General features: G+C 43.1%; 1 protein-coding gene across 2 annotated transcripts in view; it reads left to right on the top strand.

Annotated features, from left to right (window-relative positions):
- Positions 1-14353, top strand: part of LOC124716953 (E3 ubiquitin-protein ligase RNF103-like) — a 129004-nt gene that overhangs the window by 56641 nt on the left and 58010 nt on the right. For both annotated transcript variants that reach the window (XM_047243556.1, XM_047243547.1), the window contains one exon: positions 8436-8585. In XM_047243556.1, the coding sequence (XP_047099512.1) occupies positions 8436-8585 (150 nt within the window). The remainder of the gene's footprint in view (positions 1-8435; positions 8586-14353) is intronic.

The raw sequence follows: 14353 nt of genomic DNA, 5'->3' as shown, positions 1-14353 counted from the left end.
TGCATTGGATGGTATACAAGATGGTTTAAAAATTATTGGTGTCAAAGGATGGAGATACAAGATGCTGCCCCCCTGCAGGTTCGGGGGTAGAATAGGCTGGAGGTATTCCTGCCTGTCATAAGAGATGACTAAAAAGAGTCTCATACTTTTTGGCCCTATGAGTTCAGGTCCCATTCTGTGGGGGAGGACACCTTACGTGGTGCACGAGTTATCCATAGTGCCCTTAGATTCAATCTCCTGAATCTCTTGTCATGGCTTTGCATCTCCAGCTGCGATACCCTATTTGGGCGAGGACACTGCTTTAAGTGCTGGAAATTCGAGGTATGTCGTCTTCTTCCATTGTCTCCTGTCCTCTTTCGCCCCCATGACAATACTGGATTTCTCTGCACCCAGTATCGAGCATGGTAGACAGTCTGTTGTGTTGGGGCTGTCATGTACCCATGTGGTGGTAGTCCCCTGACAGCACAGGGATCGCACTGCTGATGCCTGAGCTGTAAACTCACCACGTATGCCAAGGAGTAGATGCCTGTATTCTTGGGTCATCAGGACTCCCAGCAATGGCCATCATAACAATTGGCCTTTGTTGTCGCTGGGTGGTGCCTTTGGGGAGTGTCCCTGACCAGAGTGGGTGGCATCAGGGCGGATGACCCGCAGTGAAGTGGACTAAGTCCTCTCTTGCTGGTGACCGTACAACATCAGCAGTCTCTAAGAAGGACAAGATCGAATACGATGCCAACAGGTATGACCCTAAATCGTTTCCCTCCCTTGCTACACCATGGGAGGAACCTAGGGCTACAGAACAGAGAGAGCCATATTCGCCTCAGTTTTTAGTCTGTAGCAGAACTGACAGGGACTCCTTTCTACCTATGAAGTCTCAGTTTTTCGTTGAACACCTTGAGGATAAGTTTGGAGAAGTGACACCACTGTCCAAGATGCGAAACGGCGCAGTCTTGATTCGCACAGCATTCCCAGCCCAATCCAGAGAGTTAATCGCCTGTGACGAGCTGGGTGATATTCCTGTTTCCGTCACTCCCATAAAAGCCTCAACATGGTCCAGGGGATCATTTTCCATCGCGATCTCCTATTGCAGTCTGACGAGAGCTCCACGCCGGTTTAGAACGGAAGGGTGTTCATTTCATCTGGTGCGTTTACAGGGGAACCAAAGACAACAGGGTGCCTTCATCTTGGCCTTTGAGGGTGATTCATTGCCTGAAAAGGTCAAGGTGATGGTTTACCGCTGTGACATTAAACCATATGTCCCTCCCCCTATGCGATGCTTTAAGTGCTGGAAATTTGGGCACATGTCTTCCTGCTGCACTTCCAGCTCCCTTTGTCGAGACTGTGAACGTCAACTACACCCAGATATACTCCATGTGCACCTCCTCCCACTTGAATCAGTTGTGGAGAGCACCACTCCCCTTGCTCACCACATTGCCCAGTACTCCAAAACGAGTGGAAAATCATGGAGTACAAGACCCTGGACCGGTTGACTTACACACAGGCTAAATGTAAATTTGAAAGATTACACCCCATTCAGTTGACGTCGTCATATGCTGCAGCTATGTCACCATCGCTGTCCTAAGTGTCAGTGGTTCCTCACTCTGTGCCACAAACAGTGGGCCCTCTGGGCCACCGGAATACATCTGCCCCCTTGGTGGTAGGGGGCAAATCATCCTCCATTGTTCCCAAAGCACCTACTTCGGGAGCAAGGCCTCTCCAAATGCAGGTGACATTGGTCCCCTCCCTGCTGCCGGAGAAGCAACAGCCTCCTCTGGCTTCTCTCATGCAGAAGGGGTCCCTTGGGGCCCCCTCTCCCAAGGTCTTTCAGTCTCCAGTAATGCCACGGCCATGGCCAAAAGATGCTGGACAAAGAGCTTCACAGTCTTCCTTTGTGACTGAAGCTGTTTCGGAGAAATATTTTCAGCAAGCCCCTAAAGAGAAGTGAGAGAGCAAGCAAACTAAGAAGTAATCTGCTAAGAAACAGGACCCTCTGGTAGCCCCAACTCCACCACTCCCTATCAGTTCAGCATCTGAGGATGCGGTGGAGATCTAGGCATCCCCTGCAGACTTGGATCTCACTGATGCCTCATCCACCATAAAAATGGCTACAAATACTCAATCAGTGGCAGCAGGTGACCCTGAGGCATAACCTGCCTCCTTGCACACTTCATGCCTTCCCAGCCTCATGATAACGTCATCTTCCACTGGAATTGTGGTGGTTTTTTCCACCACCTGGCTGAGCTGTGGTAACTCTTAAGCTTTACACCTGCTTTCTGCATTGCCCTTCAGGAAACCTGGTTCCCTGAAATGCGGACACCTGCCCTCCATGGCTATAGAGGACATTACAAGAACCGTAGTGACTATATTAGAGTGTCAGGTGGAGTTTGTGTCTATGTCGGGAACTCTGTATGCAGTGAACCTGTGCCCGTTCAAACCCCTCTTGGAGCTGTGGCTGTCAGGATAAGGATGACACAGGAAATAACTGTCTGCAATGTATATCTTCCTCCAGATGGTGCGTGTACTTGAACACATTGGCTGCACTGGTTGATCAACTCCCTAAACCTTTCCTACTTTTGGGATATTTTAACACTCATAACCCCTTGGGGGGTGGCACTGTGATTACTGACCGAGGCAGATGTATCGAACATTTACTGTCACAAATTGACATGTGCCTCTTAAATACAAGTGCCCCCACACATTTCAGTGTGTCACACAGCACATATTCAGCCATTGATCCCTTGGTTTGCAGTCCTGTCTTTCTTCCATCTATCCACTGGAGAGCACATGATGACCTGTGTGGTAGTGACCACTTCCCCATCTTCCTGTCATTGCCCCGGTGTCAGGCACATGGACTCCTGCCCAGATGGGCTTTAAACAAGGCAGACTGGAACGCTTTCACCTCTGCTGTCACTGTTACTTTCCCCCACGTGGTAACATCGATATGGTGGTTGAGCAAGTAACTACAACGATTGTTTCTGCGGCGGAAAACGCGATCCCTTGTTCTTTAAGGTGCTCTCAGAGAAAGGCAGTCTCTTGGTTTTCACCTTAAGTCACTGAGGAAATTAGGGAGTGTTGGCAAGCTCTACATCGGTAAAGCAGCACCCTTCCCTGGAACACCTCATAGCCTTTAAATGGCTCTATGCCCGCGATCGCCAGCTTATCATAAGACGCAAACAGGAATGTTGGGAGAGATACGTCTCGGCCAATGGGTGCCATATATCACCTTCCCTAGTCTGGGCAAAGATCGAACAAGTTTTCAGGTACCAAACCCCAACAGGTGTTCCTGGTGTTAACATAAATGGTCTGTTATCTTCCAACGCGAATGTGATTGCCGAGCACTTTTCTGGGCACTCTGCTCGTGTCTCTGCATCAGAGAATTACCCTCCAGCCTTTTGCACTCCCAAACGGTGGATAGAATGGAAAGTCCTCTCATTCACTACACACCACAGTGAACCCTATAACACCCCATTTACATAGTGCGAGCTCCTCAGTGCCCTTGTACATTGCCCCAACAGACCTCCTGGGCCAGATCGGATACACAGTCAGATGATTAAATATCTCTCGTCTGACTACAAGTGACATCTCCTCATGATCTTCAACCGTATCTGGTGCAATGGCATCTTTCCATCGTACTGGCTGCAGAGCACCATCATACCAGTGCTCAAAGCTGGCAAAAACCCACTTGATGTGGATAGCCCTTTTCCCACCCTCGGCGGTTCATCTCCCACATCGGCGGCCCAGGTCAGGGCTTCAATTGCAGTACATGTCCAATCCCTTCTATATGAATTGGAGTCCTTGCCATTACCACCTATACTCGAGTTCCATTTGCGTACACCGCGGCTTTGCCTGGACTTTCCACATGGCCCAAAGGACTCAATTCACCCCGCTGTCACTTCCTCTCGATTGTTGAATGTACCGAGGCCATGAATGGTTTACACCCATGGCTCGATGGCTGATGGTCATGTCGGCTTCGTGTATGTCCATGGAGGACATATTGAACAGCTTTCCTTGCCCTATGGCTTCAGTGTTTTCACTGTAGAGCTGGTTGCTATATCGCGTGCTCTTGAACAGGTCTGTTCATGTCCTGGGGAGTCATTTCTTCTGTGTACTGACTCCTTGAGCAGCCTACAAGCTATCTACCAGTGCTACCCTCGTCATCCTTTGGCAGTGACCATCCAGGAGTCCATGTATGCCCTGCAATGGTCCGGTCATTCAGTGGTGTTCGTGTGGTCCCCAGGACACGTCGGAATCCCAGGCATCAAACTTTATGACATGCTGGCGAAACAGGTGGGTTTTATCATTTGATCTAAGTTTTAGCACATGTCCTTTGTGCCTATGTGTCCTCCACCCTAGTGCTTTTAGGGTGGAGGTTTTAATGTGTTGCAGAGTGGCTGGCTTTGCCTTTTTATTGTCATGGTTAGCCAGCTATGGTAATCTGTTTTGTCGTTTTAACCTCTTCTACCTGTTTCTTTTTCTTGCATGTCTGTGGTTTTCTTCTTCCCTTTTGTCCATTTAAGTGTTTTGTTGCCCTTCCATTATTGTTGTGGTTTTTCCTTTCTCTCCATTTTGTGTCGTCAGTTTTGCTTGTTTTATTCTCATCCTTGTGGCATTGTTTTATTCGGAACAAGGGACCGATAACCTAGCAGTCTGGTCCCTTCCCCCTCTTTTAAACAAACAAACAAACAAACCAACCAACCAACCACAAGATGCCGGACAGGGACAAATGGAATGATGTCCTAGTGCATGCCTAGGCATATCTAGGGCAGTAGGGCCAGGAAGAAGAAGAAGAAGAAGAAGAAGAAGTTCATTCCCTTTAGTTTCTTCTCATACAGCTGCCTGCTGTGACTCAGACTTTGAATTGGTATGAGAGCTGACCTGTAGTCAGACTTATTGTCCAAATGGCATGCTGAAAAGCAGTGCCTACAATATTTTTGTGTGAAAGTTCTTAAAACTTTTTAAATAAAAATTCTTTATTAAAAATCTACATCTTTATTATTCATGTCTACGTATTTTCAGCACTCTGCCATTAGAGGGCTCCGAACTGTAGTGTGTAACATGGCGGTGTGAAGTGTAACTATCTTGGGGCATGAGAAAAAGCATGCTGTAATCGAGTTTTGAATTCAGAGTTTTTCCACACATGGAGCACCCTCTACTTCGGTATGCCAATGTCAGATGTCATGTGAGAACTGTGACATATGCAACAATCTGATGCTTTGGGTTCACTTTCACCGATTATCTTCCATACAGCCCTGACTTGGCCCCATCCGATTTTCATCTGTTACCAAGATTTAAAGAACACCTCCAAGGACTTCACTTTTATAGTGATGAAACAGTGCAAGCTGAGGTGAGAGTGTGGCCCTGTCAACAAAGTAAAACATTCTACAGTGATGGTATCAACAAACTGCACTCTCATTGTTTGTTACCAGGTTGACTGTGTTGAGAAGTAAATATGTAACATGAAGAATAAAGATTTAATGTGTTAATGTGTTTGTATTATTTAAAAAGCTTTGCCTTTTCACATAAATGTATTTAAGACATCACTTTGCAGCAGGACTCTCATAATATGAATACTTGGCTGACTAATATGCTACAGATTTTCTTCTTTTAAAAATTCTTCAGACTCCCTTGGGAGTCCCAGTTTTTATGATTGTTCACATTGACAGTAATGAGACAAAAATAAAGTAAACCTTCCCCCCCACCCCCCCCCACCCCCCCCCCCCCCCTCTCTCTCTCTCTCTCTCTCTCTCTCTCTCTCTCTCTCTCTCTCTCTCTCTCTCTCTCTCTCTCTCTCTCTCCCCCCCCCCTCCCCCCTCCTCCTGTCCACCATTTCTCGCTCCCCCACACTGCTTTCCCCTCCCCTCCACCCATCACTTACTTCACCCCCCTCCCCGCCAGTATCCTCCCCACCAGTCTCCTCCCTGTCGTTTCCCACGCCCCCCTCCCCACTGTCCCCCACGCCCCCTCCCCACTGTCCCCCACGCCCCCCTCCCCACTGTCCCCCACGCCCCCTCCCCACTGTCCCCCACGCCCCCTCCCCACTGTCCCCCACGCCCCGTCCCCACTGTCCCCCACGCCCCGTCCCCACTGTCCCCCACGCCCCCCTCCCCACTGTCCCCCACGCCCCCTCCCCACTGTCCCCCACGCCCCCTCTACACCTCTTCCCATCCCCCCCCCCCCTCCCCCACGGTTCCACTCATTTTTGGCCAGTGGGGATTATTGTTAATACCCACTGTGTGGTTTGATGGGAATGCAAGGTATTGTGTTGAAAGCTGCTTTTAGTTGTCTGTGAGAAATATACCAGGCTGGTGGTCTGCTTTATAGATATGTACTGAATCTAAACTTTGATACTGGACCCATTCAGAGCCTTGCATTGTCCACTGTGTTTGATTGGGGAACTTGTCACAACTAGTGTAGAACTGTCAAACATGATGACTGTGTGGGTGCCAAGTTAAGCTAACATATCATACCTGAACTTGCATACAGCCTTGTGATACGCAAATTATTCTAGAATACACAGCAAATGACTTGTGTCAACTGAAGCAGAACTTCTAAAGGATGAATGGAGTTGTCAGTACTGCCCATTTGCTTCTACCAATGATTCCATCAACACAATTCCAAACAATGTCCGCTACAAAATCCTGAAATTGCATTGATCTTGCAACCTATATGCACAGATAGCTCTGTGGGATCGGGATGTTATTTGTGCACCTGAAACGTATTCATTTCTTTGGAACAATCCACCAAAACTGTTCTGCGTTACAGCTATTACTTATTAATAGGTCTGCCTGAGTAGTATATTGCTTGCAGTTGGAATGTGTTCATTTCTTCAGCAGCAGTTATCAGGGATGGACTGCAGAATACAGAGTTGTTCCTTTGCACAAGCAGTATCACTGTTCCAATGTAGAAGTCATGACAGGTTTACTGTTCCAAGTGCATTAAGTGTTCTTGACTGTAATGCTGATCTCCCATATTATGCAAAGTGATATGCTATAGGAGGGTGAAGTATAGATGTTTTCCATTCCATTTTGTGTGTAGTTGTGCTTGGTTTTCAACACAAAGAAAAGACAGAGATCTAGTTGTTCACGGGGATATTTTTCTGCCAGAGGCGAAAGTGATTAAGATAGATTCCACATGTCAATGACATGAGAGCCTATCAATAGAATTTTTTGAAGAGTATGCTGTGTAATAAATGGTTGTCATATGTACCTAAGTACACAACTTATTGAAAAGATTCTGTATTTAAATCTGAGCACTTTTCTGTTAATTGATGAAAGAATACACTTTTCCAACTTTCAGAAAGTCTTAAATAAATCAGACTTCAAAATGATTTCCCTAACTGCATTAAATACTTAAAATATGTTGTGACAAAGTCATTATTTCGCATTCCTATGTAGAACCTATTAAAAAATGAACAGGTTTCGGGCACCTTTAACTGGTTTGGAACTGTGAAATTGAATCTATCAGTCACAGTTAATAGTTTAGCCAATCCTTACCTAAAACTGACATACCTCGGGCTGTATTAGCTGACATGTTTCCAACATATGGGTGATAATGGCAAAGCATCCCAGCTGGCAGTTAACTGTATTTAACTCTAGCCATTCCTTTGTAATTTGTGTTATCACATGAAAAGTTCTGCCTTAATAAACGCATCACTGTAATAATAATGGAAATTTCTGGATGGAGTAATATGTAAAATAAGGGAAAGGTAACAACTCACTTATAGCTGATCAGCGTGAGGAGGACAGAAACACGACAAAAAATAGCATTTACACTAACTTTTGAGCAACTGCTCTTTTTCAAGCCCTAACAATAGATTTCACACACACAAAACCACACAGACACCCAAACACAACAACAACCCAACAAAAGTGTATGTTGGTGTGTATGTATCATTGTATGTGTGAATGTGTGTGCTGTTGCTAGAAAAATAGCTAGTGAATGCTGTTTTCTGTTGTGTATTTCTGTGCCCCAGATATGTGTGAATGGCCATCTTTCCTTTATTTTACATAAACTCATCATTAAATATGTGTATTCTGATGCCTATTTACAGCAAGGTATCATTCTGGTATAATAAACACTGCAGAGTCCAAAGTGTTTGTTTCGTTCAGATCTGTGGTGGCTTCCTGATATCAGTTACTAGCCTAAGAGATAACTGAAACAAGTTAATTCACAAATAACAGATTTACCAGATTCTATAATTATTATATTCATTTCAGTTGCAATTTCACTGAGTAGGCAAGAGAAAATCTTCCTGCCAAGCTATCATTGGAAAACTGTGTGAGTCAGCCTGTTATTTTCTCAATTATTGGGAGGAAAAAACTCTTAGAATTCACTATTGACCATTGTTTCATTGTATTATGTGTAATTGCTTGGTCATCTATAAATTAAGTGAATTCATAGATATTATAAACAGTTGTGTTTAAATATGTTTTTAGGTCACAGTGAAGTTGTGGTGGAAGCATTTGGCACAATGTGTATGGACGCTTGTGAGCTACAATCTTTGGCTGTTTGCAATTTGGCTGCTAATTCTTGCAGTTTATCGCTTTTGTGTCATTGGTTTTATTTTGGACATGATACTCATTGTGGTAAGTCACTGCTGTAGTGTTATTATTTAATTCTTAAAAGCTACAAAAAAACATAAGGAATATGTTATATAAAAATTTAGATGCTTACAGCAAATTGTAGATTCATCTGTCACATGCAGCTAGAACAATTGCCTGTTTAAGAATGAAGCCACATAACAGTGACTGTTCTTTGATTATTAATGTAAGTTGTGAGGCAGTTGATGTTTTTGAAGCTGCTGATAATATTTTCTTGTGCATCGGTGACTTTAACACCTGAAATTTAGCTCATAGATATTGTATCTCACAAGACATTAATGCAAATTAGTTGTTATGCACCTGAAAATGTGAATTTTGTGTAGCAGTAGCTTAAGTTGAAAGCCACTTACCTACAGACATTGGCCTATATATTGGTTAATGTTACATATGCCAAAGTTTGGTAAGTTTAATGTTATTACAAGCCTACATATAGGGACAACCTACTTCATGTACTAAGTGCCCAAATTGCATCCATGCTGTAATCTGAAAACAAAGTGAAGTCTACTATATGACTGTGACATATAACGGTAGGCTCCATGCGCATATGCAAGTTGGTATCAATTTATTGCACATGCGGCTTTATATGGACTCATCTGCCAAGGAATCTACTTATCACAGCTTTTTATTCTGACCTCTCTTAATGCTGGGTTATGGTGCTTGGTGCTCATGCTGTGCTAACATTACCCATCGCTTCATATTCTATATCACTGCCTGGTGGGCATTTGAATGGTTCTATTTTTGCATTTTTTGGGGATATTCGTGTCCCCCGTAACCAGTTGGGAGGGCCAATGTCGTTTTGAGTAACGCTTAGCTTGGTGCTGCAGATATGATAGTAACGATGACCTTCCTGCCAATGATTCAGGCAGCAGGATGGTAACAATGAAACAGTGATACCTGCCTCATTCAGGGGTGGCAACATGGTTTCAGTCTCAGTAGTTTGTGTGGGAATTGTTCTTGTACCTGTCTCTTAAAATGTATCAGGGTGATATGGCCTGGATGAAGACAATAGTCCACCTCCATGGGTTTCCCTAAATGTTTGCCCATTGTAACTGGCTGTATTCACACTTGGTGGCATGGGCAAAAGTCACAGTTGTGCATTTGCAATGGCATAGCTGGAGGCATGGTTGGTGTACTTGGCCTATATCAGCTGGCAGGTCTCAGAATTGGCCTATGAATGTAACTGTTTTGGACCATTTACCATCATATTGTCTGTCTGGTATCATGGAACTGAGCTGATTTCAATGGTGGATCAGCAGAGTCTGCCTAAGTGTGACTTCAAATAATTGGCCCTCCCCTACCCTCCTGCTTTGTTTTTGAAGAAGATACTTGAGGTCCACCCAGGATTAATACAAAGTACGTGAGCCCAGATGGATGTGCCTGCATAGTACCATGGACTAGTGTGCTGTCCCTGGGCATACTGGTCCAGATGCAGTTGGTTGAACAATGTACGTAGCCTGCTGCAATTGTTGTCATTCGTGGACATATATGAGGGTTGAATGAAAAGTAATACCTCCACCTTCGTTAATTGGGTTTGAATGGGAATATTTTGATAAATCAAATGCAAAAATAATCCTTAGAATGTGATCTTTAATTACCAATATTCACTTTTCCACATAATCACCAGCCAATTGGATACATTTCTGCGAACGATGATCAAGTTTTCTGGAGCCGTCACGGAAGAAGTCGACATTCTGTTTCTGCAACCACAATCTCACAGTTCTCTCAACGTCTTTATCAGAAGCATAATGATGTCTGCGCAGATCGTCTTTCGTTATCAGGAACAGATGGAAGTCGGACGGTGCTCAATCTAGACTGTATAGAGAATGCCGTATGGTGGTGAGATACAGTCTCTGAAGTTTTGCTGTGGTGGCACATGAAGTGTGTGGTTTGGCATTGTCATGCAATAATGTGACCCACATGTTCTTGTGAAATGTTGATTGTGCTTCCAATTTCTCTCTGAGTGATACGATGACTGTCCTGAATCAATCTGTCAACATTTTGCTTGTGAAACTTGGTGGTTGCTGTAACAGGACATCCAACTCTTTGTTTGTCACACAGGTCAGATATTCCCACCTCAACATCTTTAAAGTTATTCACCCAATGATGCATAGTACTCACATCAATACAATCACCATAAACTTTCACTCTCTGATGAATCTCCTTTGGGGTGACACCTTCTTCTGTCAAGAATTCAACGACCGCACATTGCTTAAATTGCATTGACCGACTGTCTGTGTAGGGTTCCATTCTTTACACTGTAACAACACAACCGTTCAATGCTAAGGCTTCCTGCCAACTGGAGCTGTAGAGAAGAGGCTACAGAACGAGCCAGTACCTGTCACATACCAATGCTGCCAACTGTTGAAGAGTTAAGAAGGTGGAGGCATTACTTTTCAGCCAACCCTCTTACATTGTGAGGGATTTGATGAGTGTCTCCTGGGTGCACTTCGTTAATACACCTTCGTCTATCTAACTTTTGAATGTACATACTAATCACTCGACCTGTGAATTTTACTTCAGGTGGAAGGTACTCAACATTAGGTACCCTCGATACTGTTACACTGGCAGAATCTCAAAAACTCAGACGTGATAAATGCATGGCAACCGCTGGAGACAGTTGTCTGAGGATCTCCTTCCAATTGCAAACATGTAGGACAGAGAATAGACTATATTACATGGATAGTGCAGTATTTTTAGATTTCCTAAAAGCATTCCACTCAGTAAGACATGTATGCTTATTGAAAGTAAGTTCATATGATGTATGAAGCCAAATTTGTCACAGGATTGAGGATTATTATTATTATTATTATTATTATTTTGTGGTGGGGGGGGGGGGGGGAGGACACAGAAAGTTATATTGGATGGTGAGTCATTGACAGATGTAGAAGTGCTTCAGAAGTACACCAGGGAATTTTGTTGGGACCGTTGCTGTTCGTATTGTATACTAGTGATCTTGCAGACAATAGTAACCTCAGAATTTTTGCAGATAATGCAGTTGTTTATAATGAAATACTGTTTGAAAGAAGCTGCCTAAATATATCCATTGCAGACTGATTACATATCCCCAGTATTCACCCAATAAACCACAGTTTACCACCTGCTTTACTCACAGACTGAGCCTATGTGATCATTTCATTTCATATCATATCTTGTTAAGATCAGAAAGTAGTGCAACGTTTGGCACTGTGCTTTAAGTCTTCAGAAATGTAAAATTGTGCACTTCACAAAACAAAAAAACTAGTATCATATGACTATAATATCAGTGAGTTACAGTTGGAATTGGTCAACTCATACAGGTAGCTGGGTGTGTAACAGTTTGTAGGGATATGATATGAAATGAAATGATCACATAGGCTCAGTCTGTGGGTAAAGCAGGTAGTAAACTGTGGTTTATTGGGTAAATACTGGGGATATGTAATCAGTCTGCAATGGAGATTGCTTACAAATCACTTATAAAACCCATTCTAGAATATTGCTCAAGTGTGTGGGATCCATACCAAGTAGGACCAACAGAGGGTTTTGAATGTATACGGAGAATGGCAGAATGAATGTTCATAGGCTTGTTTGATCCATGGGAGAGTGTCACAGGGATGCTGAAGAAAGTGAACTAGCAGACTCTTTAAGATAGACTAAACTGTCCCAAGAAAGCCTACACATAAAGTTTCAAGAACCAGCTTTAAACAGAGACTCTCGGAATATTCTACAACCCACAGAGGCATTTAAACAACCATTCTTCCTGCACTCCATACATGAATGGAACAGGAAAAAACCCTAATAACTGGTACTGTGGGACGTATCCTCTGCCATGCACCTCACAGTAGTTTGCAGAGTATAGATGTAGATAGATGAAAACAAAGCAAAGTCTGTTGTACCATTATGACATCTAACAGTCATACTTGACCTGCTAAGTTGTGGTTGACTTACAGGACTCAAATGGGAAATTGAGAGTGTGTCCACTAAAAACAAAGCACATTAGATCTTTGAATGACCTGACAAAATTGTTGTGTCCTAATTCCCATGGGCTCTTGTTTGGGTCACAGGGAGGACTGATTTTGAGTTAGGCATAAGAAAGCCAAACCATTCATTCTGGTTCCTGTTCAGTCCTTGGCTGTGATATGATGCCAAGCCTTTCCATCGTTCTTCTCATCCCCATTGCTACTGATGCAGGAGTTGAGCGATGTAGACCAGAGTAGTCTGATTCAGCAGTCTGCTTCTTATGTGTCCTGTAATAGGACTCAGTCATTGGCATTAAGAATATGTAATAAGAAGAGTAAGTTGTATGTGCCATTTCCATACTTTTGGGTAGGTGCTTTAGCCAACTCCAATGGACTGATGATAATTACATGTGGAGGACAGGTTGTTAGTCACTGTATTCAGAAAATTGTGTAATGTGGGGTGAGCCTCATGTTGCCTTTGGTTGCTAAACAAACTGCCTCCTGGGTGTTGAAATTGTGTTGTTATGTGGACCTATAAATTCTAGTTCCAAGGCGTAAGACTCTCCTCTTCACCTTTTTCGCCATTTTTCGTCTGAGGGTTCAAATAGGGCTCAGTAGTAAATATAATTTCTTTATGTAATATATTACTGCCAAGCTTTTCAATTTGTGACTGATTTTTTATTTCTTTAATAATATTTTTGAGGCAACAACTACTGACTGTTCTTTCAGCGGTTTTATTGGACAGATTTACATCAGTCATATAAATCAGCATGTTTTTCACCAGAGTGAAGTGACTTCCCCACTGCCAGGCAATGAACAGATTTCAGACTTTTGTTTAATGTACACAAATACAGCACTTACTTTGCATACTAATTTAGGAGATACGAAACTCAGACTACCTTGAGTATAAATTTCCTATAATTTTCTTTTCCAAGATAAGATCATAGTTTTTTCAGATCTTTTGAATTCATTTGTATGTTCATGTAGGGCTTAAAACCATTTTTACTCCAAATATGCTCAAACCATTTAACCTTAGCTGAATAAAACTAAATTTATCCAGCCCGCATCACAGGTCATTGGCTCAGAGGCTGACTAACACACAATGAAAATTTTTCTTGTCTTGCTCCTGAGTGACTGCTGTTATGGTTATGTTATATAGGTAAAATCAAACATGGAAACTCCAGGTAGTTCCATTGTTATCTAGATAATTTGCCCATTGTGGAATACTGTGGAGGAGTTGTTAAAAAGTATGCTAATTTCACAAGTACCCTGTCTTGGTGTGGTATAAGGTATTGGTCACTGTCTGGCTGGGCATTGATAGTTTACTAAAAATTACTACATCTTCTAATATTTAAGGCTAAATGATTACTCTGCAATTCACAATTAAGTGCTTGACTGAGGGTTCATCGAACCACCTTCAAGATATTTCTCTATTGTTCCACTCCCGGAACAGTGTGTGGAAAAAACTGACACTTAAATCTCTCTGTACGAGCTCTGATTCCTCTTATTTTATTGTGATGATAATTTCTTTATGTATATACACTGAAGTGGCAAGTGAAAATTTGTACCAAGGCCAGGAATCTATCCCAGGTCTCCTGTCTACTAGGCAGGTGCATTAGCCACTAAGCCCCTTGGCACAACGATTCACACAACTACACTATATACACAAAATCATATCTATATGAGACCTGTAAAATCTCTGAAATTGTGTCATTACACGATAATTTCTCCCTATGAAGGTGGGTGCAAACAAAATATTTTTGGATTCGGACAAAAAAGTTGGTGATTGAAATTTCATGAGGAGATCTTGCTGCAACG

This window comes from Schistocerca piceifrons, chromosome 1 (genome assembly GCF_021461385.2).
Source record: "Schistocerca piceifrons isolate TAMUIC-IGC-003096 chromosome 1, iqSchPice1.1, whole genome shotgun sequence".
In the NCBI taxonomy this organism is placed as follows: Eukaryota; Metazoa; Arthropoda; class Insecta; order Orthoptera; family Acrididae; genus Schistocerca; species Schistocerca piceifrons.
This window is presented reverse-complemented; position numbering and strand designations above follow the sequence as displayed.